This window comes from Larus michahellis, chromosome 15 (assembly GCF_964199755.1).
Source record: "Larus michahellis chromosome 15, bLarMic1.1, whole genome shotgun sequence".
Lineage (NCBI taxonomy): Eukaryota > Metazoa > Chordata > Aves > Charadriiformes > Laridae > Larus > Larus michahellis.
In genome coordinates, this window is record NC_133910.1 from 12,013,829 (window position 1) to 12,036,441 (window position 22,613).

The 22,613-nt window shown below is 48.6% G+C and overlaps 1 protein-coding gene across 3 annotated transcripts in view; it reads right to left on the reverse strand.

The window, feature by feature from the left end:
* COL5A1 (collagen type V alpha 1 chain) overlaps positions 1-22,613 on the reverse strand; it is a 160,680-nt gene that overhangs the window by 50,524 nt on the left and 87,543 nt on the right. For all 3 annotated transcript variants that reach the window (XM_074608283.1, XM_074608282.1, XM_074608281.1), the window contains exons 12-24: positions 17,750-17,824; positions 16,123-16,215; positions 12,812-12,868; positions 12,600-12,653; positions 11,911-11,964; positions 10,987-11,040; positions 8,519-8,572; positions 7,478-7,531; positions 6,003-6,047; positions 3,149-3,202; positions 1,907-1,951; positions 1,174-1,227; positions 506-550 (exon numbers count right to left, since the gene is read on the reverse strand). In XM_074608283.1, the coding sequence (XP_074464384.1) occupies positions 506-550; positions 1,174-1,227; positions 1,907-1,951; positions 3,149-3,202; positions 6,003-6,047; positions 7,478-7,531; positions 8,519-8,572; positions 10,987-11,040; positions 11,911-11,964; positions 12,600-12,653; positions 12,812-12,868; positions 16,123-16,215; positions 17,750-17,824 (738 nt within the window). The remainder of the gene's footprint in view (positions 1-505; positions 551-1,173; positions 1,228-1,906; positions 1,952-3,148; positions 3,203-6,002; positions 6,048-7,477; positions 7,532-8,518; positions 8,573-10,986; positions 11,041-11,910; positions 11,965-12,599; positions 12,654-12,811; positions 12,869-16,122; positions 16,216-17,749; positions 17,825-22,613) is intronic.

Below are 22,613 nucleotides of genomic sequence, written 5' to 3' on the forward strand. Positions count from 1 at the left end.
GCAAAGACCCGGAGAATTGCTCCTCTGTAGGAAAAACTGTTCCCCTTGTTTAACCCCGATGGTCACGGGGCTGCCCGGGGGAACCCAGCCCAGCACCTCCGCCACGTCCACAGCAAGGGAGGATCAGAGGGAGCTGGCGGGGAGGAGGCAGAGGGATGGGATCCCGGCTGAGCGAGCCAAATCCACAGGCCGTTCCCATTTCCATCCCTCTCAGACTTCCAGGCATTGAGCCCGCAGAAAAAGCCAACCTTCAGTCCTGTCCTAATGTTTTAGCATAGGCTGCCTTCAAAATGTTTCTCTTAAGATGGGAAATGAATGCAAATATTATGAATTAGAGGTAAATCGTGCTTTCTTGTCCCTCTTCTGTCTGGTACGAGAAGCATTAGACTTTCATAGACATGGCTGCAAACAGATGTTGCATATGGGGCAAAGGAGCAGCCGAAGTAGTAAATGCATATTAATGGCAACAGTTGTTTTAAGTCAGAGCTGCAGTATTTCAACGTACTTTCTCTCCTGGGGGACCGATCGCGCCTTGTGGACCTGGAAGACCCTGTGAAAACAAAAAAAACCTAGGGTCATTAAGGCACAAGTTATTCGTTCCAAATGCACTTTGGCAGCGCCTTCGCTGAGCATCATTCTAGTGCCTGCGACGGCTGGGGATTTCCCCAGCTCCATTCATTCTCAAAACGTCTTGCGAGAGACGATAAAATTTCATTTTTGCACGGCATGCCTCCCCTGGAGAGCTGCCCCGCTCCGCCGTGGGCAGCCAGGCTCAGCCCCGGGATGGAAACAGGGATGCTCTGAGGAGCGAGACTTGCTGAGAGCCGTGGAGAAGGCTGACAGCAAGGCTCGGGCATCCGTACTACCCATCTGGCTCCAGAGCAACCGGACCGTGGGATGCTAAAAATCAGACATGAGCCACAAGATGTGGCTCGGCCGAAGAGACCGCTTGGACCTGGGTTTGGCTTTGCATCACGGCAGCAAAAGCCAGGTGAGAACCGGGGGCATCTGAAACTGGGAGTACTCTCGGGAAGACTTTGGGCCAGTGATGTATCGTCAAGCCAATTCTCGGCAAATCCCCTTATTGCTGGTCCCAGCTCTGGCGGGGGAGCGAAGCTTGTTCAAAATTATCATTCCATTTTCCCACCCGTCAAAAAGGAGTTTTCCTCTTACCTGAGCACCTGGGTTACCCTGCTGTCCTGGCGGACCCGGCTCACCTTGAGGACCCTGCGAGGAGACAAGGGCAGAGCTGAAGGCAGGAAAGGGGAGAGCGGAGCCGGAGCTTCCTCGGGCACCGCCGCTCCTGCCCTCTCGCCGCATGTCCGCACCCTCTCCATCCTCCCACCGGGAACCAAGAGCTCCTGGGAGAGGGAAACAGCTTCTCTCCCCGGTGGGATAGGGAGGGGTGAAGTTATTTCAGGGCACACTCGCTTCCCTGCATGGACGTGCAGCCCCAGGGGGCTGAGCAGGGCTTTAACGCTACCCGGCTGCGCGCAGGCTCTTCTGCAGGGAGTCCATTTCCTCCAATTAATACAAAAGATGAGGCACATAAAGACTTTTTTTTTTTTTCCCCCACTCAGTTAAATTACTATATTTTGATGTTCATTAGAACAACACACATCTCGGTGAAAAATTTTTGATCTTTCATGGGGAAATAACGCGTAATTCCATCAGAAATTATAATAAATTAACATCCATTTGCTGTAGGAAGATACCCTTTGTGGTTTTCACAGGCTCTGATAGGAATCTAGACCAGGCTGAAAAGTGATTAGCAAATCTAATTTAATACGGTACTTTTTACCGAGGGGTTGGAATTAGGTGATCTTTAAGGTCCCTTCCAACCTGAACCATTCTATGATTCTATATAATCTCTGAACTGTCGGTGAAATTTGCACTGAAAACTTACCACATTCCCCTTGGGACCTGTTTGTCCATCCATACCAGCCACACCCTGAGAAAGGATTTAAGAAAATATCTCGTTATTTTGCACCACAAAAGCAGCGAAACCACCATAAATGCAACAAAACATCAGGAGGCCCTTTGGACCTTATGGAAAGGGAACAATTTTCTAAAAGGTGTTTGGTAAAGCAGCCAATTCCACGACTCCAGTTTACACTTTAAAAAGTCATTTCAGCGTTTTCCCCACTGGTTTAACCTGCCTGCGAGGCAGAATCAGCACCAGGTCGAGCAAATCCTGGCTAAGTACCGCGGCCGATCCCTCCGACAGCATGGAGTAGTCAATTAAAGGGAAAAATTGGCCAAAAGACCTCGCTTGGGACATAACTGCATCGTTCCACAAGGCAGCGGGTGAAGCCAACGGGGCTGCACCGCCTCGTGCCAAGATGAGGATTTGACCACAAAAGGCAACCGGGGTCAAAGACACCCTGAGCATCTTCGTTAAGGGGGTGACATGGCACATGGTCCACTGAAGATGTCCCGCTGGGGGTTCCCCTGTCACCGCTTTGCTCTGGGGCAGCGTAAGGTACCTGGGTGTGACGGCACGCTCACGGGAGATGAGACAGTTTTGGAGCAGATCCTAAGCCCTCATTAAATTCAGCAGGACTAGGAGCTCACAGGGGAGATGTCTCTGCGTCCAAGTAGGGCTTAAGGGTTTCACTATTAAATGCTGACCCTTTGAGCTCTAGCAGCAGCCCGAGTTTCGTTTTTTAAGTTCTGGGGCTTCAGCGAGCTGCAGTGATTTACAGAGAGAGCCCTTGCATCAGCACTTCCAGCAGCACACGACAGGTAAGGTGACTGTCTCCCGAATAAAAAATGGCATGTTCTTTCCTTGGCTTTCACCCGAAATATGAACAAACTGCTTTAAAGTCTCACCAGCCCTCAGGCAAAAGTTAATAGCAAAGCCGCTGTGTTAATAACTCTCATTCTTCCCTTTCAGCCTGAGCGAGGCATTAATATTTACTCAGGTGGGCCAAATCTTGAGCTGCCTTAAATGGACGTGACGCCACTGAAAATGGGGGAGAATCTGCACTTTGAGCCATAACTTTTTTTGAACACCGCTTGCTTTCATTGCACAGATGTACAACATTATGCAGCTGTACTATCTGTTTGAATGACTAATGGGGCCAGGCTATTGTGCCCGGAAAGCTCAGCCTCCTGCCCGAGAAGGGCAGCAGCCCCAGGAACTCACCGGTGGCCCTGGGGGTCCTGGCGGCCCCTTCGGTCCCAACAGTCCTCGGGGTCCCTGTTGGGGGAAAACAAATGGGATTAGTGTTCCCAGTCCCCCCCAGTGCTGCTGTGAGTGTGGACCGGGGTGAGCTTGTGCCCGGCCGAGCATCGCTCAGCCCGGGGAAGCGTCGGGGCTGGCACGGCCATGACCTTGCTGGTTTTGCAACAGCAGCAGCTTTTCTAGGTTTACAAACCAGTAAGAGAAATTCTGTGTGCACACGCCCTTGAATTACAAAGATAAATAATATCGGTGCAGACATTTGTTCTTTGGCTTGGAAGGAGGCCCACTTAAACCAACTTTTTTTTTTTATTAATTTGATCATATCCCTGGATTACCCTGTAATGCACACTATGATGCAAAACACTTTGCAGCCAAGTCATTCTAGCCGGGGAGAATTATGAAGAATGACCTGATACTGCTGACGGATCGTTAGGGTTAGCATTTCAAAATCTCTCCAGATTTAACTTTTATTATTGACAATCTACACAACTCAGCAAGGCGGGAAAAGGTTTTCAGCCTGCAGCATAAATGTACGTTTTCAAAGGCATTTGACTCTTAAACCTTAACCAGCGAGGACTCCTGGTATCCCGGTGCTTTCTTTCCATTTCTAGCTTTCTCACCAGGTTTAACCTCGCATCATCTTCAGGGAAATGGGTGGGATTGGAGCATCCCATCGAATAAGCCGGGACACGGCAGGAGAATTGTGTTCACTCACTAGGAAGCTTTGCAAATCGCCCCCCAGCACCTCCTTCCTCTGCCTCGCCCCCCCAGGGGGGTTTGTGGTGAAAGGAAAGGGACGGGGTCTTGTGTGCGCTCCGCTGCAGATCCGAAAGCTCACCTTATAAATACAGGCCCTCTCTTAAATTTGGGAACTCTGGGTATTTACAAGGGTGGTGCTCGTTCACTGTCACAGAGGAAAATCGTTCTTGATTGATGGGCAGCTTTATGTGTCTGCCCAAATATTATACTTCCCTTTTTATGATGCAGAGAGGCCGGAGGGATTAAAATGAAATGTTACAGGATAAAATCGCAGACATTAAGGAAGTGTTTGATCTTGGGAGACTGCGGAGACTGCAAAAAACGCAGTTTGCAGCAAAAAATGGATGCATCGACCAAGTGGTCTGTCCCAGCCACCAGGGACCTCCACACGCTAAAGCCCATCAGCCGGCGATGGGAACTGGAAGGAAACGGAGCAGGATGAAGAGAAGCAAATTTTGAAGTCCTGACACTATTTTCAGTTACCATGAAACTTAGAAAGACCCTCTTTTGGCTCAGGGCAGAGAAAAAGACAAACGTGCAGATTTACTGTGTATATATTTATGACAAAAACTTTCCTGTAATGCAATTTAAACCTTTACTCTGGCCATCGCAGATAGTTTTACTCATGTTGCAGAAATAAAAACAAACTTCCCTGAGTGCATTATCCTCATTTAAGTTCCTCCTTTGTTACTTTGTGTTACCTGAGCACATAAATGCTTTTAAGAAGTTAATAACCCATAAGCTATTGCTTAGACTTGTGCTACGGAGATAGCTGAGTTGATTAATCTCTCCCAGAAGTTAATCAGACATCTCGTCTATAATTTAGTTCCAGTGAGTCCGTAAATGCCAACCCTTCTCTTTCCATCATGAAGGGTGTCCAACAGTTCTCATCAATTACTCTCAGGCCACCACACCGGGCCTCAGAACAACAAAATAAGACACCGTGAAAGCAAAGCCGATGGTGAATGACAGATAGTTAATGTTCTTTTCATAACAAAGGAAATGCATTTTGGACGAAATAAGCAGCCAACAACTGCGCTACGCACAAAAATCTACAGCCGGCGGGAAGCAGAGTTTACCATGGCCAATAAAATACCCGGTATTGGGGGAAAAAAATGCTTTCAGAATCTCAAATTGACAACCCAACTGTTTCTTTTCAGTGGCATACTCCCTCAAAGCATTCCTTTGGGTTGGTCTAGAGAATTTTGTCCAGCACCACTAGCATCTCCTCTTAACCTGACTGATGCTAGAACTCCTTCCTCCGCCAGCCCTGGTTCAGCTGCTCCGGCGTCAGTGGCATGTGGGGGCCCAAACATTGACACACTCTGCAGGTTTATGAAGTTTTGTGCACTATGAACATAATATTGACCCCACATCAGGGCTAAAAGTCCCCCTCGAGCTCAACCCTGCCAGGATTTCACCCCAAGATTTAAATGGCATCACTCACGCTGCACAAAATTAAGGGTACGGGCAAGGCAGCTGCATGGCTAACTGCCGCCATTACCCGCGGTAGCAGACAAAACCCTTTCTCACTAGAGTTTGCTAGGAACGCCCACGAAAACTGTATTTCACATATGTTTACCGTGCATAATTTCTACCCCTGCCTACTTACCCGAATCCTAAATAACACATCAGGAAGAAGGATACATGCAGGAAAGGCACGAGACCAATCTAAGCCAAGCTTTCTATTTAAAATTATAGAGTTTAAATTTCAAACGTTAGCCAGGGAGCAATCAAAATCAATCAGGATTTTGCTCATTAGAAAAAGGTAATACAAAAAATAGACCAAACAAAATAAACCCCACAGAAAGCGTGTTCTCTTCTTGGTAGCCATCTTAGTGGAAAATAACGCAAAACAGAGTTTTTACAGCAAAGAGAACTCTCTAAACCGCTCACATGGGTGTCAAGCAAGAGAAGCTCAGTTCCTGCAGGACCTCAGGGGTCTTGTTCAGCACCAGCAGAGCTGCCCCACGGGACCCCTAAACCACCATTATCGTAGCAAGACCTTGACCAAAGCAGCGCTGTGCTACGTCAAGCCGAAGGAGGAGATACTCACAGGTTCTCCAGGTAGACCTCTGGGTCCAACTTCTCCATCATCTCCCTGCTCAGCGGCAAAGGCGCAGAGAGGAGCAGCAAAAGAGACAGAACAAACCAGTTATATTTCAGTCACATCACAGGTGTTTCATTCTTGTTAAATAATAATCGCACAGAAAACCAGCTTCCCTGGAGTAATAAAGGGGTAGCCGTGCATAAGGAAGACCTCATAAACCCGGAGACTAATACTGCGTGTGCAGAATTTACCGAGGATTAGAAATGCTGTAAGGATACTTCATAATTCATGTCGATGTTTATAAAGATGGATTTTGCTAATAGACAAGATATTGTAGAAACAATTCAGGGCATGGGAGTCAATAACCACAAGATTTAGTACCAAACAGAATGGCAAGCCAGCATGGGAGCGCTGCCCTGGGAACGTGATTTAGCCAAATTAGGGCTCCTCAGATCAACCAGAGGCAGGAGAGAGGTAATTTTTTGTCCCTCCACTCCCATCTGATGCCCCCACTCATCCCATGGGAGAATCAGACGGTGCGTCCCCTGAGTTGCTCTTAAATCACCCAAAACCTGAGGCTCCCTCTTAGTAAATCAATCCCAGCAGCCAGCCCTTGTAAACCCTCCTTTTCTGCTGATAAAATTCATGCTCTTCTTCCCAGTTATGCCCTCCGAGCTTCTCTCCCTGCACACCTCGAATGGTTTCTTTTTCTCTTTAGGATTAGAGCTCTCCCGACACCCACTCTTCCCCCGCAGGACGCAGGTTCGGTCTTCTCAACTTCAAAGCATTTTACAGCCTCAACTAATTAATCCTCACAACCTCGTGGTGAAGAAGGTGTTATTATCTGTGCTTTACAGAGGAAACAAACAGCCAAAGGTGGAAAGCAAACATCGTGGAAGGGAAGTTAGAGCCTGGGAAATCCATACTCGCTCCTCCGATTAAACCCCACGCTCCTCAGCATTCAGCATTTTCAATCTCTCCTCTTAAACCAGCCCTTCTAGACCTGTAATCACTTTGAGCTCTGCTAAAGGCCTTCGACTATTGACTAAACAGTGTGGAAGGAGAAGTGAACAATTCAATCTTTGATTCCCACGATTGTCTGGAATTTCTATTCCCCAAGCCTTGCCGCAATTTCCTGGATGTTAGAAAACTAGAAGTGACAGTTTGCTCACCTGGAGGACAAACATGTTTCTTGTGTTTGTTTTTTTTTTTTTTTTCTTTCTTTCTGTTAACAAAAACTGAGTTTTCTGACCAGATCTTTAAAACCAAATTCTTCTTTCCACTTTTACTGCCACTTCCTTGCTCTCCTTCCCTCTCGCCAGGGCCACCCGCAGCATCCCCGGGACACAAGGACGGGCAGCAGACGACATGCCGGCGCTCATGCCCTGGCTGCGCTTGCCACGTCTCTGGCTGACATTGCATCTGCTTCTTGTTTTTAGGAGTTGGTTATGAATTCAAAGCACTGCCGGATCCAGACTTACCCTCTCCCCATCCTCTCCGGGTGCCCCCGGGGGTCCGTGGGGGCCTGGCTCACCCTATGAAGGAAAGGCAGAGAAAGCTTCAGAGAAGGCAGGCAGGCTCCGGCAACGGAAAACATCGGGTAACGTTGATAAACCGAGTAACGGGCTTGATTTTCCTGTCTGCACCGTGTGCTGACGGTCTCCGTACCCTCAGGGGTCCCGTCTCTGAGCTCTCTGAAGCAGCGGCCCCCCTCTACCTGCTCAGGGCCACGCGTGGGCTCCAGCACTGACAGACCAACGTCCTCCAGGGGCTAGAGCTCACGGGATTTACTGGTGCCACTTCCTAGAGCTCACGGGATTTACTGGTGCCACTTCCTAGAGCTCACGGGATTTACTGGTGCCACTTCGGCAGGGTCTGGGAACCGAGCAGGCGCTGTAGCTCCTTCAGGGGAGGAACTGGGGCTCTGCACACAGTTATTACTCTACCCAAGGCATGCCATTCCATTTCTGGCTGATTAAGCATCTCTCTCAGGCACCCTCTTCCCTTTCCTGCGTAGCTTGTAATCACGATGCAATCTCCGCTGTTCAAACACTCCCCTGCTTTCCACAGCAATGGCTGCACTCTCCAGGGAGGGGAGGCATGAACAGCCTGCCAAAATAACCAGCTTCTTGCATTTTTTTTCCCCATTGTTTAATTATAAAGCAAAGAGAAGGATCCCATTATGTTTTTGGCAATTTCCATCCAGCACCGCGCTGTCTAAAAGCAAGTTTTGCTTCTTGCTTTATTTTTCAGTCTGCATTTTATTAAAGTGATTTTTTTTTCCTCCCTCTTTCCCATTTCAGGCGATCCCAGAAGGATCCTGGCAGCTTCCCGGGATGCGAATGCTGTGCCTGGGAGGGATGCTGTGACATCCTGCACGCTCGTACAGGACACTGCCGCCCTCTCCTAATTGGGGCTCGTCCCCAGCAGTAGCTGCCCTCCTCCCAGCACCTCCCGGTCACCTCCTCCTGCCGAGGTTTCATTACAGACGGTGGCCAGAAGACAAGCGGACGATAACTTACTCTATTTCCCTTCTCACCAGGCAAACCAGCCAAGCCATCAAACCCTCGGTCACCCTAAAAAAAAAAACAAAAAACCAAACCAGTTTAGTTCCCATTTCCACCTGCTGTTGAATATCTTTCCAATTTGTTTTTTTTCTGTGTCAAGAAGGGATTGATTTTCTCCCTTAGACATCCAGCCTTCACCTCCCATCAGACCAGCAATGATTTCAAAGTTATAGATTAAAAACAGAAAAAAAGCTCAAAGTCATTCTACCTCCTCCCTCTTCCCCCAGCACCTGCAGTTTTATGTTTTTCCATGCGGATTTCAGAGCTTCTCTGGGCGATTTCTCTATGACCTAAAGCATCCCCCTTCTGGATAGGTTCTTCTAGTCCAATTAACTAATTAACTAATTTTAGTTCCATGGAATTGCAAACAACAATCTACTGGTGAGCAAACTGGACATTAGTATTCCCACGCCTGCCAACCGGTCCCCAAACACCCCCCCGAGCTTTACTGCCATCCATCCCATCCATCCCTTTAACCCTGCTGGACGCTCCAAGGAAACAAATACACATATATAAATAAATTTTGGAAACTATCTTAGTGAAGTCAAGGTCAGAAGACAGATCTGGTTTGACCTAAAAAGGAATGTCATCAGCTGGAAAAGCTGGATGACTTCACACGGACGCTTACGGGTACTGCGAAAGGGGCATCTCCACGGCACCCTGCGAAGAGCAGCCTGCCCTGCCCGACCCTGCACAAAGCCGGCTGTGAGACCGCCGATGGATAGGGGATATATAGCCCCAAACTACGGATACTGGGAAGGCAAACCGAGACCAGGCTGGCTCCCAGCATCCCTCTTTTCTTACACTTTGCCAGTAGCTCCAGCCTACTGCTGGAAACGCAGCTCTGGGCCAAACAGAGCTTTGGGCGTCCTTCTGGGGAGCACGACACCAAGCCCAAAATAATGAGCTCTGCTAAAAGGCCGGGCGTGTTAATTTGTGCTTGGCACCGTGTTGAGAGATTCACGCAGCCTCAGGCTGGCAGAGCACCGGCAGCGCCTGCCAGCATCTGCCTGCAAATGGCCATGAGAATGTCCCCTAAGTGTGCTCCTCACGGCCCCCATCCAGGTCTGTGGGTGCTCCCAGAGGAAATGGGCAACATTGAGAAATTCAAGTGCGAGGAAGGAAAAGCAAAACCCCAGGAGTGCTGAGAGCAGGTGGGAGCAGGAACCTGCCTTCCCAGGGCTTTCGCCCGTGCCCACGCAGCTCCTCCGGGTCGGTGTGTGGAGAGCTCACGGTGACCCACAGCAATAGGGTTTCTCTCCAAACTTGTGCCCTGTTCTTATGTTCTGGGGGGAAACGCGGACAGGGAGGCACAGAGACAGCCTTTTCCCGAAAGCCTCAACTCTTTGGAAAAAGAGAGAAGACACAAGGGCATTTGCAAATCATGGGTGACGCTGCCTCCTGCCGCCCAGGGCAGAAGGCAGCCGGCACCACCCAGTAGATAGAAAAGTCCCTTTTTCTCTGTAAAGAGGTGAAACCACTTGCATTTTCACATACTAATAGCATGTGAAAATGGTACCAGCTCCTCCCTTCCACAAACCCTTCACCTATTACCAAGGAAAGGACAGTCGGTTGCAGCCGAGCGGCTCAGGGCCGAGGTGCACCCAGGACAACCGTCAGCTCTGTCCTTCGGCAGCTCCTGGAGCATCGCCCTGTCTCTGCGCACGGCAAACCTTCTCCTTTCCAGCGCTGCTCGTTATTCTGTTTTCCCTTCTTCCCTGGCATCCACTCCTTTGAGGGCAGTCGACGCTCATTAAAGCACTTTGCTGGATAAATGATTTGCAGTCTCCTGTCTCTGTATCAAAACCCCCCATCTATTCCGGCTTTAAGTATCTACATAATAAAGTACTTAAACCTTCTAATACATGATTCCCTGAGCAAACTTTCTCTGCATTCAATTTCAGTGGAACAGCTCCTTTCTTGCTTGATAATACCAGCAGATCACAGCTGAATGAAGGGATTTTGTCTCAAATAAAAATACAGGGCATTAAAATTCCTCACCACGCCTTCTACATTTCCTCACCCAGTTAATAGGTATTTATTTTTTTTTTTTTGGTAGTTATATTTTAGGATGTTTCCAACCGCTTATTCATGCTTGTTTTTCGTAATTGGGATTCCAAAGTATTTGTTCTACAACTGCAGCCAAGGGAGCATATTTCATTCTTAAGAGGATCCAGTAATTTCAAGAAGTTGCATCAAAAAAAACCCAAAGGAAAAGAAAAGAAAGATTGCTGTTCTGCCTTCTAGGTGTGTATTTGATTTCCCCCTCTCAAACGCGGAGCTCATGACTTCACAGGAGACACTGGACCATTTCGACAACCTCCTCCAAGCCACGAGGGCTCCTTCTTGCCGAGGGTCCCTCAGTTCCCGCGTGCTCAGAAGCGGCTGCAATTTCTAAAAACCACATAAATCCGCGGCGTTACCTTCGGTCCCGTCTGGCCTGGCATTCCCCGGGCACCGTCGCTGCCGGCTCGTCCCTGCAAGAGAGCGGAGCCAAGTCAGATACCAAGGGTAAGGCAGGACGGCAGAGACACCTGTGCTTTGCTCTGCGGCCGAGGGAAGCTGTACCTCGCGGGAACTCGCCGGCTGGGGAGCAGCTTCCCTCGGCGAGGGGAAAAACGCTGCTCTGTCTGAAGCAGCATCCCGGGCTCAGCCTGGCGCTAATGAGGGGCGTGAGACAAATGGCAGCCAAGTTTCTTCCCTACACGGGATGCTGGGAGATGGTCATTGATTTTAATTTGAAATAATTATCTTCCAGCAGGTTTTAAGATATGCTAATGACGACGTCCGCAAGTTGAAACGAGACCTTTTTTTTTTTTTTTTTCTCCCAAGAAAGCCAGAAGTGGGTCACAGAAACAACTTTGTTTCTTCCTTTAGCAAGCCGAATCGCGATGAGCCAGAGGATGGCGTAAAACAAAAATCAGCATCGGGGACGCGGACAGGGCGAGCGAGCTCCATTTACACCAGCTCCCAAAACCCTCCGGGGACTGGATCCTCCTCGCGCTCCCGAGACTTGGGGACTGTCCAAACCAGCCCGGAGCGTTTATGCAGCTACAACCCCAACGTCGCAGAGCCAAAAAAAAAAAAAAAAAAAAGAAAAAAAAAAGAAGACAAAAGAGTGGGAAGCGTGGGCTTGCAGTTCTCCCCACACCACCCAGCTTTTAACTCTCCTCCCCATTTGCCTCTGCCCAGATGGACGGAGAGGTCCTGCACAAGCCACCGGCTGGCCACCCGCCCGCTCTTGCGCAACTTTCCTGGGGCTCAGAAATTCTTTGGCAGCAGAGACAATTTCTAGCAGAAATTGTAGTTAACGCAGTCGTCAGCGCAGCAGCTCCCAGGACACTCACCCTGCGGCCTGGTTTTCCTGCCGGACCGGGAGGACCCTGGATGCCTCGTGGACCCTGCGATGCGGCAAGGAGAGAGGAAGAAATGCCGTCACCTAAAGGCACGACAGATGGACCCAGTGCCTGCGGACTTCACTGCTGGGGCTGTGAAGGTCACCGGGGCTACAAAATGGGACCTGAACCCCTCGAGCAGAGCCCGCGGTTCAACCTACACAGGAAAGGCTCAGGACTGAGCACCTCTGGAGAGAAATTGCACGCGTTTATCCATGAGGAGGCCTTTGCCCCGTGAGCAGATCCACACGGTGGAGACAAATCACGTCCCCCACCATTAGAAAACGGGAACTTTCCCTTAATGCAGGATTTACGGCTCGGAAGAACAATTTCCTGAGCATTAGTGAACTCCCCACACTCCAACCTATCTCGTATTTACAGACTCCTCCGCAGATGCCTTTGCAGGAGAGGACTACCACCTGCGGAATTTTACACTGTTGGCTTAAAATTATGTCTTGAGCCTGCATTTGGATGCTCGAAGGGACATTTATATGCAAAACAGATGTTCCCACACCTTCCTACTTTCAGCTGACAGCGGGTTACTGAATCGTTCCTTCACAACAACCTCTAAAGCAGGACTGGCTGCTCCACGCCTTCGCTTGCCCCAGATCCCCCTGGTCGCCCAATTTGCCCATACTCACCTGAGGTCCCATTTCTCCAGCTTCTCCCTTTAGTCCTCCACTACCTGGGGGTCCCTTTGGACAGAAAACATGATTTATTACATTTTTCCGTAAGAGAGCCAGAGGGAAGATTCATACCATGGTAAGAAAGTGCCATTCATGCAGGTAACCCAGCGCATCCACGGAGCCGGCACCAGCTGGGTCTGCTCCGTCCTTGTTGCCCATTCACTTACCATGGGGCCCGGCCGCCCCGTCAGACCCATTGGACCCGCTGGTCCTCTCAGCGCCAGCTGCAACAGAGAGAGAAACGTTGCTCAGTTGGTGTCTCTGCTTCATTGCTGCAACGGGCCAAAGCCATCGCGCCACCAGCCACACGGTCTCTCCACACACCGAGAACCACGAATCCTTGGAGCAATGCCCATACCCTCAGTGAATTTACCCAAGAACATCCAACCTGCTGCCCCACCAACTCTCTTCTGCATCTACAAATGGGCAAATCCCTTGGATGGTGCATGGGTCTGCGGAGAGGACAGATGGACCTACACCCCACCTGCCCATAGGCATCTTCCCCACCTACACCCGCTCTGCACCGTGCACACAGAATCATAGAATGTGTTGGGCTGGAAAGGACCTCTAAAGGCCACCTAGTCCAACCCCCTGCAGTCAGCAGGGACATCTGTAACTAGATCAGGTCGCTCAGAGCCTCATCCAGCCAGGTCCTGAATGTCCCCAGGGACGGGGCCTCCACCCCCTCTCTGGGCAACCTGGGCCAGTGTCTCACCACCCTCAGTGTGAAGAACTTCTTCCTCATGTCTAATCTAAACCTGCCCTGCTCTAGTTTAAACCATCGCCCCTCGTCCTATTGCCACATGCCCTTGCAAACAGCCCCTCCCCAGCTTTCCTGGAGCCCCTTCAGGGACTGGAAGGCCACGATAAGGTCTCCCCTTGAACCACAAAACCCCTGTATAGACACCGAGAGACACTTATAGACACGCCTGGCCTAAGCCCTGGGCAGATGGAGGGGTGAGGAGTCACCTGCATTTAAACCAGATGAGAATCCGCCTCTGCAGGTCGGATCCTCTTTTCCATCATCACGTATGGACACAATAAACCAGACACTTTTGGCAATAAATTATTGAAAGTAAATGACAAAACTTTGCCTGAGGAGGCTACACGATCCCAGTTCTATTTAGGAGGATTCTATTCTTTACAATCCTGTAAGTTCAACTTTGGAGGAATTTTTTTCCCTTCTTTTGGTTACTATTCAATATCCTACAAACAGACAATTCTATTTGCAACCGGGAGCTTTCAGCTCAATAATTAAGGAGTCATGTAACCATGCATCAAGTCAGTAATTTCCATGGTGGGTAATGGGGCTGGTCCACACTTTAAAACATCACTTGGACAATTTGTTCCCTCGTGACAATTCAACACTTTAAGAGAGTTGTAATTATCTGTGTACTCCAGTAATTAAAATCTACCCGTGATTGCACTTGGAATGGCATAAATATTGCACAAATGCTAGATTATGTGGCATCTTTTTACAACACCCCATTAAAAGGGAGATGCTCTGAAACACTGCCGGCTGGGACAATGTTCGGTGTCTAATGAAAGCCAAATTTTAAGGGAATAAATCAACCTAATAATGCAATTAACAACAATGATAACAAAAAAAAAAAACCCCAATAGTGGGAGATACCCTCCCACCTCGCGGGACTCCTTATCCATTCCTACCATATCCTGTAACTTCCCCATAAAAAAACGTTATTTATTTCCCTTTTTGCTTTGGTATCAATGGTTTTGAGCTGAAATTGTCTGACAGCAGGTTGAAGTTAAAAAATAAATGTATTTTTTCCTTTATGGGAACATTCAGCTTTTCATCCACAGCCCGAAAGTCACCCAGGATTTCTTTGTTTTTTAAATCTTTTCCTCCAAACTGGAAATTTAAAAAACAGAGAAAAGGGACTTCGAGTGAGGGGAGGGAGGTTCTTTGTTTTTTTTTTTCGTGACAGTCACAATTTTCAACAGGCCGGAAAAAAAAGAACAAAAGCAGAGAGTCTGAGAAAGCAGATGCTTCTCATGAAATGTTCATCTGGTCAAAACCCCTATTTCCCTGCAAAATAAAATGCTGATGGAAAAACTGTAGGCGGCCTTGAAATTAAGACTGACAAGGTAACACCAGAAACATAATCCACCAATATTATTCTCAGAGCAAGGTTAATGGACAGGAAAATGCAGTGGCTGGTGGCATCAGGGCCCTGTACTCTACCTGAATACATATAAAATCAAACTCCTTTGTAAAAGGGGAGTTGGATGGAAACCGAAATTGCCAAAACCCTCGTTATAAAGCCAAAAGGGGCAAATGCCACCCAGCTGGGTGGAGACCCCAATGGACCTTTTTATCATTCCAGGGTGAAATAAAGTGCTTTTTAGCTTATTTCATCATATCGGCCCAAAAAGTCTGTGCTAAAGCGATCGCCAACAGCCCCGAATAACAGGCTGGTGACATCCCAACCACAAACTCCAGCTGCAGACAGATGTGGGCTGAGAAGCACACCTGAGCTCCGGCCCTGTGTGACCGCATTGGGCAGGGAGAGGAGCAATGTCCCCTTTGCAAATTGCCTCCCAAAATTACCTTGTATTTCCCCCTTTACTGCAAGGGTGCGCTTACAGCCCGAATGTGGTCCCTGCTGGGCAAGACTGGGGCAAACACAGCAGGAGGGCACTTGTGGGGTCCTCACACATTCCCTTCTGCCGTAATTGTGCTTTTCGCGCCTCTGCTTTTAACGTAGCAATGATCAAATCTAACTTCACACAAGCACTCACGGAAGAAAAATTTCAAAGCTGTGCTGGCTAGAAATTAAATTGTATTTTGAAGAGATGAGTACGAAGCCTTATAGACTAAGATGCTCATCGAGTCAGGGAACAGGAGTTGTACTGGGAACGTGCGTGGCCAATCTGGTTTCACATAATTAACACCACCAGGGATTATTTGATCATCAATCAATATCTGAAGCAAAGAAGGCTGCATGGATAGTTATATATTTCCAAATAAATACATTAACAAAAATTTCAGGCCGCCTGTTGAGATCTGTGAAGCTGGGAACAGCTTACATCTGTGACATATAGGTAATTATTACGATTTACTGGAAAAAAAACAAAAAACCAAAATAACGAAAGGAGGCCCCTACAGCACATACCACAACTGTTCATATAGACCTCCAAAACTGTCAGCATGACCAGCAACCACTACTGAAGCCAGCAGGTCTATGTCTACTGGCACCAGCAGAAGTCCTGGTCCAAGGGCTGGAAGCAATTTCAACCCGTGGTTCTCGGGCTGGGCTATTGCTGGCCATTAGTAAAAGGCCAAGTCATCCAGATGTCATCACCTCAAGCCACACAAGCAATTCCATCTCAGACGAGAGGCTGTTACCACCAACACCACCATGGATGGTGCAACTATGAAGACATCTCCTCTGACACATTTATTGTGATCCTCCTCAGGCACCTACTGCATGAGACATCCCCACCGCCCTTCACTTACCCTGGCCTGCTGCAGGATGGCTTGGGCTTGGGCCTCCTGGGCTGAAACGAGAGGTCCTTTAGAGCCAGCATCTCCTCCTCCACTAAAGCGGAACTGATGGGAACAAGACAGAGAAAGCAGGTCAACAGGGTTACTGTCCTTCCACTGTCACGCTAGCCTGACTCCTAAACAACTCTGTTCAGCATGACTGACCCAACCCCATCGTTGTCCTTCCATACCATTCTATTAACCATCACGCTCTCAGGTCACAGGCACAAAGCGACCGTTTCCCGTATCCGTACCCACACAGCAAATGCTGCCAGCTCAAAGTAATGCACAATAAGAGGGATTGTAGGCTCTGAGCTGTAAGGACCTCACACACCACCATTCAAAACTAAATGCAAAGTTCTCACAGGGCTGATATTCCCCATGCGGATGCTGTTGGCCAGGAGACCCCTGGAGATGGGGTTGCATCAGGTTATTTGGCTGTAGCTGCCTGTGTGCCCTGGGACAAAGGCTGTTTTTCTCAAGTGTGGTACTGGGCTTCAAAGAATGGAGTTTGGCCTATTGTTCAAGCCAGGATCCTTCAGCACACAAAGGATTTAGAAAAACCCGAGCATTAATGTTTCATTTTCCCAAACTTGAAAGGGAAGGAGTTTAATGTTTTCTTTTGCCTCTTCCACCCCCAACAGCTACAAGCCCACTTCCCAGACACACACCCTTCTCCTGCCTCAACTGCCTGTGTGTTTGGGGTTTTGCAAGAAGGACTCTCCAGGCTGCAGAACCTACTTGGACGTCTCCTTCACCTCCATTTCACCTCTGTGCTCCGCTTGGTTGGCGCTAGGTATACAACCATGCGAACTTGGCAAGCAGCTTCAAAGAGAGGCAATTTAAAGGCCTAAGGCCGGTTACCGTAGGGGCCAACAAATGTATTGTAGTGGCCAGCTAAGCTCCATGTAGAGCACTTGGCCCAGGCTGTCCTAGGCACCCTGCCAGGAACCTACACAAGTATCGCCCTAGCATTTGGAGCCCGTACAAGAGTGCTGCGGTTTTTCACTAAAGACTCTTTCCCTTTGGTACCTAACCACTTATTTTCAGCAGCTGCTTTCCTTAGGGTTTTCTCAGATCAAAGCAGACACAAAATATAACCATTCCTTTAGCATCACAGGACCAAGAAGGCTGACTCGGTACTTGCTAGCTTCATGGAGGAGAAAAAAAGCAATGCAAATTCACCACTGGTGGTCAAAAGAGACCAGTTCATTCAGGTGGTTACAATTTTGTCACCTGCTTTGAAGAGCTGTTAGAGGTTCCTCACTGTAGGAAGGAGGGCTCTGCCTGGAAATCAGGCCTTTGGAGGTGTCTTCAGTTGCTTCTTCATGACTTTCCCCAGTCAGAAACACTTAAGCTTATTCATTACTTCTGGAATTTTTAACCTACCTGCCCCGTGCTTTTGACTAGTGAAGAAGTTACAGTACTTTGCAAAAAGTGAAGTTACAAGGGGAACCATCCAGATCCATCTCTTACACCAAGAAAAATGTGTCCTCAGTGTAAAAGAGATGGGAGACTTCTGCAAGAACAGGCACTAAGCAGGGGCAAAGCCAAGAAGCCCCACTCATTTAAATGCTTTTTTAGTTACGCTTGTACTTACAGGCAACATAAGCATTGTCCCCGGTGGTCCCGGTAAACCATCTGCTCCTGGAAGACCTGGGCGACCAGGTGGTCCCTACAAGAAGAAGAAGAAATAAAAATAAACTTCTATAGTGTCATTTTAATCAGGTCCATACATAAGCAGTCATGACTGCAAAGGCATATGTCACAATATAAAAGGCCCCCTATCTTGACAGACAGGCATGGAGCACGGAGGCGTCCCAACACTATGGCAAATTTTGTGGAAGCACATCTGTAAGCGCACATGATTTTTCCTAAATTCCCTCTTCTTACGTCCTGGCTCCCATATTTCCAGGGTCTGCCATGTGCAATTTTCAAGCGAGCAATAAAAGTCTCTGCAATGTTCCAAGTTAATGGAATCAACGTTTAGTTGGGGCTGTTAAAACCTATTAAAAAAAGGATATGAAAATTCATAACTCAGGTCAGTGAGATAGAAATGTGGAAAGATAAATACATTTCCGTACATGTTCAGTCATCTGGGTCATTCCATTTTTCTCTCTTCTGTCTTTTTTTTTTTTTTTTTTGAGACTCCTATGAGGCTACTTCCATCTACAATGGAGTGATCCTGTCAGCGGCTGTAAATCAGCAAAACTCTGAGGATCTCAATGGAGCTGCGCTGATTAACATCAGTCGAGTATCTTTAACTTGTACTAAAGAAACGAGTATGCAGTAAAAGATCTATTGATGAAGCTATAAATAATCAAATATGGCCAATTTTCCTAAGGCAGCCCACAGATTATTTGTATTCCCAACTGTGCACTTGGCAAAAAGTTTAAGTTAATCCAAATTTGCACATCCATCCAGCAATCCTACATGCAAATGAGGATGACATCCAGCTACTCCATGTGCATGCCTAATTGCAATTTTCTCAGCAGCTTAATGAGCCGAGGGCATGAGTGACTTCCTCACGTCCCAGTGAGGCCAAGAGGAGCCCTGGTGCTCATCTCATGGCAAGACAGACAGAACGGCCTGGCCACCAGCTCAAGCTTGAGGACTTGGACACTCCTCTATTTAGCAAACACTAATAATAAATCCATTTGTGGAGAACCAAAGCTCTTGGAAGGGCAAGGAGCAAACATCAACATTAGTTCTCACTCTCTTCACCCTGCCTGAAGCCCTCCAGCCCACGCAGGCACCAAACTAAAGTGAAAATAAAACCCTGCCACAAATTACAGACAGGGAGGGACACGCTGCAGGGACGCAGAAGAGCCAGATCTCGCCCCAGAAAGTCACACGCTCACCCCGCAAGGCAAAGGGAGGTGGATGAAGGTGGGAAAGGGAGGAGGGAAAGAGAAATAGGTTACAAAGTCTCTAAAAACCAGAACGTTTTAAAAAAACCAAGCAACCAACCCAAACCATTTGATGCGCTATCCTCTCCCCATCGTCCTCCAGCAAGATCTCAGCACATCTCTTTCCATCTCTCACATCTCTCTGTTCCCTCGTCTTCCATTCCCTCTACGCCATGTCCAACTTAACATTTCCCTCGTCGTCTCCCTCTCTTAAAAGGAACCCAAAATGTTCAAGCCACAGTTTCAAGCAGTAAATTAGAGCCCAGCGCTGGGGTGGGGGTGAGGAGCTGCTGCTGCTCCACCCTGCCCCAGCCCGCGCATCGCCGCGGCCGGGCTGGACCCGCACCACAATTACAGGGCAGGGCAGCGCCGAGGAGCAGGAGCCGAGCTCTGCACCGCAACCGGCCTGGAATAACAACGCCGCTCCCGGCGCTGCAGCGGCAGACAGCCCTGCAGCCACTGATTTATCAGCCAAAAAAAAAAAAAAAAAACCAACAAAAAAACAACCAACCCAAAAAACCCAGCGGCTCCCTCAGCACCGACAGGAGACCGCATTAACACAGCAGCCCATCCATTTTTCAGGACGAGCTCATGATGTTACATTCATGCTGTTTACTTAGTCTGGCCGACACCGGAGTCCCTGACTCCGCTGATGAGGTGCAGAGGGCAGTCCCATCTGTTGGAGCAGAAGCACAATAAATAATTTAGGCCAGATTCATTTTATATAATAAACTTTCTTCCCCCTCTCTTCTTCTCCTTTAACTCCCGTCCTGCAGCTGATGGCTCAGGAATGAGCTTGTTTATCTCTCTGTGTGTACTCTGCCTGACAAATGTTGATGTGATGTTCTTCTACATAAACACCTCTTTTTTTTGTTCCAGGTTGGGTGTGGGAGGTCTTTTCCTTGTGGGGTGGAGCAGTGGGGGGCAATAGCACGGAGGAAAATCAAACCCATAAAGCACTTTGTACATTTAAATTCATGAATGCCTGTGAGAAATGCGGCACGCCAGCCTCTCCGTTGGTGTAAATCTGCGTCGCTCTCGTTATGTAAATAGAGATTTGCTGATATATAGCAGCCAGGGATGGGGACTTCAACTTTCATTTGGTGCAGTGCTCTAAAACGCCATGCTGAGCGCAAACGCTAATGCAATATTTCAAGGGAATGTTTAAACGGAGACCTCGGTGTGTTAGTGCTCGGGCTCCTCCAGTAGCAGACAGTGACAGACAGGCTGGTGCCCAGCAGCCCACTGCGTTGAGCCTCAAAATTTGCTTTAGGTGTCTCTCTTTAGGATCATTTTCCTGCCATTTTCAGTCCTGGTCAGAAAATTACGCAACAGAAGGTCTTTCTCGCAGTATTTGGGGTCTTCTCGGGAAGGCAGCGCTTGCCGTCTGATGGAAAAAAGGGCACCCTGAAAACGTCCAGCCTTTCGGAACCCCAATAAGGATTTTAGGGATCCTATTACACTTCTGAGATGCAAAACCGTCCTCAGGGGCAATAAACCCTTTGGGATGCAATGACTGTATGGTCTCGGAACATATAGCTCTAGCTTTGACACCGGCCTTTCCCTAGAGGCATGCTGATAGAGCCCGGGGCACCCCGACACCCCAGATTTCCAGACACGCCGCGGGGTCGGGCACCCAGCTGCATTTTGCTCTAACGCTGCAGCTCGCCTCATTCCAAGGAGCACATTTTCCCCACTTGCTCCATTCCAGTCCGCAGTACCCGTGAAATAGCTCTCTGGTCCCCCAAGTGCCATGTTTCCTTCTTCCCACTGCTTGAAGAAACCTGCCCAAGTCATCCCAAAGCACCCTCCTCCCAGGCGACTCCTCTGAATCCTCCCACAAACAGGCTGCTCTGCAGCTTTGCCGGTGACGCAAGCTCTTCTGCGCGCTGTAAAATAACTGGGATAAATGAACAAGCTGACATGATGAATAAAACAGAGCTAAATGAGTGTTGGCCGATATTAACATAGCTGAATATTGTTGGTATATTTATTCAGTGCACCTGCCTGATTGCAAATAAAAAGTCTTTCGATCAGATGCAGGCATAGGAAATGTTCCTCACTGTACACATATAAGTGTCATGTAAATTCATGAGCTCTGCGCAGGGTTAATAATAAACAAATTAAAAGAGGAGCTGCTCTAATTGAAAAGGAGTATTTTAATACAGTTGCAGTTCCTGGCTCTGCAAGTTCATCACTTCTCTATGCACAATATGTTGTATTACATTCTGTTCCGGACACTCAGAAAAGCAGAATGTGCCGTCTGTGCTAGAATGCAAATTACGCTTTTCATTTCAGGGCGTGGAGCAACATCATCGGGGAGAGTGTGGCTGCTGCCGATTGGCGTTGCGTGGCCGTTCAAGAGGAGCCTGGCCAGCAAACGTCTGCATCTGCCTGGACAAACAGCAGAAATACAGAGTCCCTCCTCACCAGGGTCAGCATCCATCCTGCCAGGGAAGTGAATTCTTTGGAGCAGAAGCAACACATCAAGGGGAGAAGAAGAGAAAGCCAGGCAACATGTAGGCCCGGTGCAGGATGAAGACCCACCAAGAGCCTGATGAAGCCACACAGCTCTTTTGACTAATCCTAGACCACTACAAGATGAAAGCCGCTACTGGGACCTTGCCCAGCTTGCCCATCCTCTATGAAGTCCGACACCCAAGGATGCAGAGCCCTTCCTTGGTCCTTCTGCCAGAGTGGTGCAGGTGGAACCAGGTCTGTGGTGTCTCAAGAGTTAAGCCAACATCTCTGAGCCGTGGCCCTGGCTCCCAGCCACGGGCTGAGCCTGCAGCTGCGTATTGACTTTCTGAGCTCACAGGCACTGATCGATGGAGCACAGTCAGGGCCTCTCGTTCTCAATCATGTCACAACCACAAGAAACGTTATTACTATTCCATCAAAAAACAATAAATACACCAGGAGTGTAAACGAGGTGGGGGTCTTTGCAGCAATGCTCCAGGGGGGATGTGGGAGGGCGGTGGCCAGTGGACTCCAGCCAAGACCCACAGAGCAACAAAGAGCCTTAATTAAAAAAAAAACAAAACAAACAAAAAACAACACAACAAAAACCAAGACCCAGTTTAGTGTCATTGCCACAAGAATGCCCCAACACCTGAGTAATCTCCTCAAGTCCACCTTAAAACCACAGCAGACCCTTCCCCGTGCAGGCCAGCAATGGTTTTATTTCTTTCAGTGGTTGTCTTTTGCAACACACTTGTCACTGGGCTGGGAGGTGAATAACAAAGGTCTGGAGCCAGCTGGTTGCTTTGTCCTCCAGCAGGTGGGACAACAGGGAACCCAACCCCTCCTGCCCCTGCCCCCAGGGAAGGCAGCCAGGCCCCGGGGAGTCCCAATCCCACCCCAATGGGATGGTAATTTGGAAGAGCACCAAACTGCAGAGGGGCAGTATCCCATCTCTTGCTTTTTGCTGATGAGGAGGTGGGACGGAGAACCACCTCGATGGGCGGGAGGGGAATGACGGCAAGGTCCATGCTAGGGAAGGACAACAGCTCCAGGGTACATAGCACAGAAAAGGGAACACAGCTGGATTTTAAA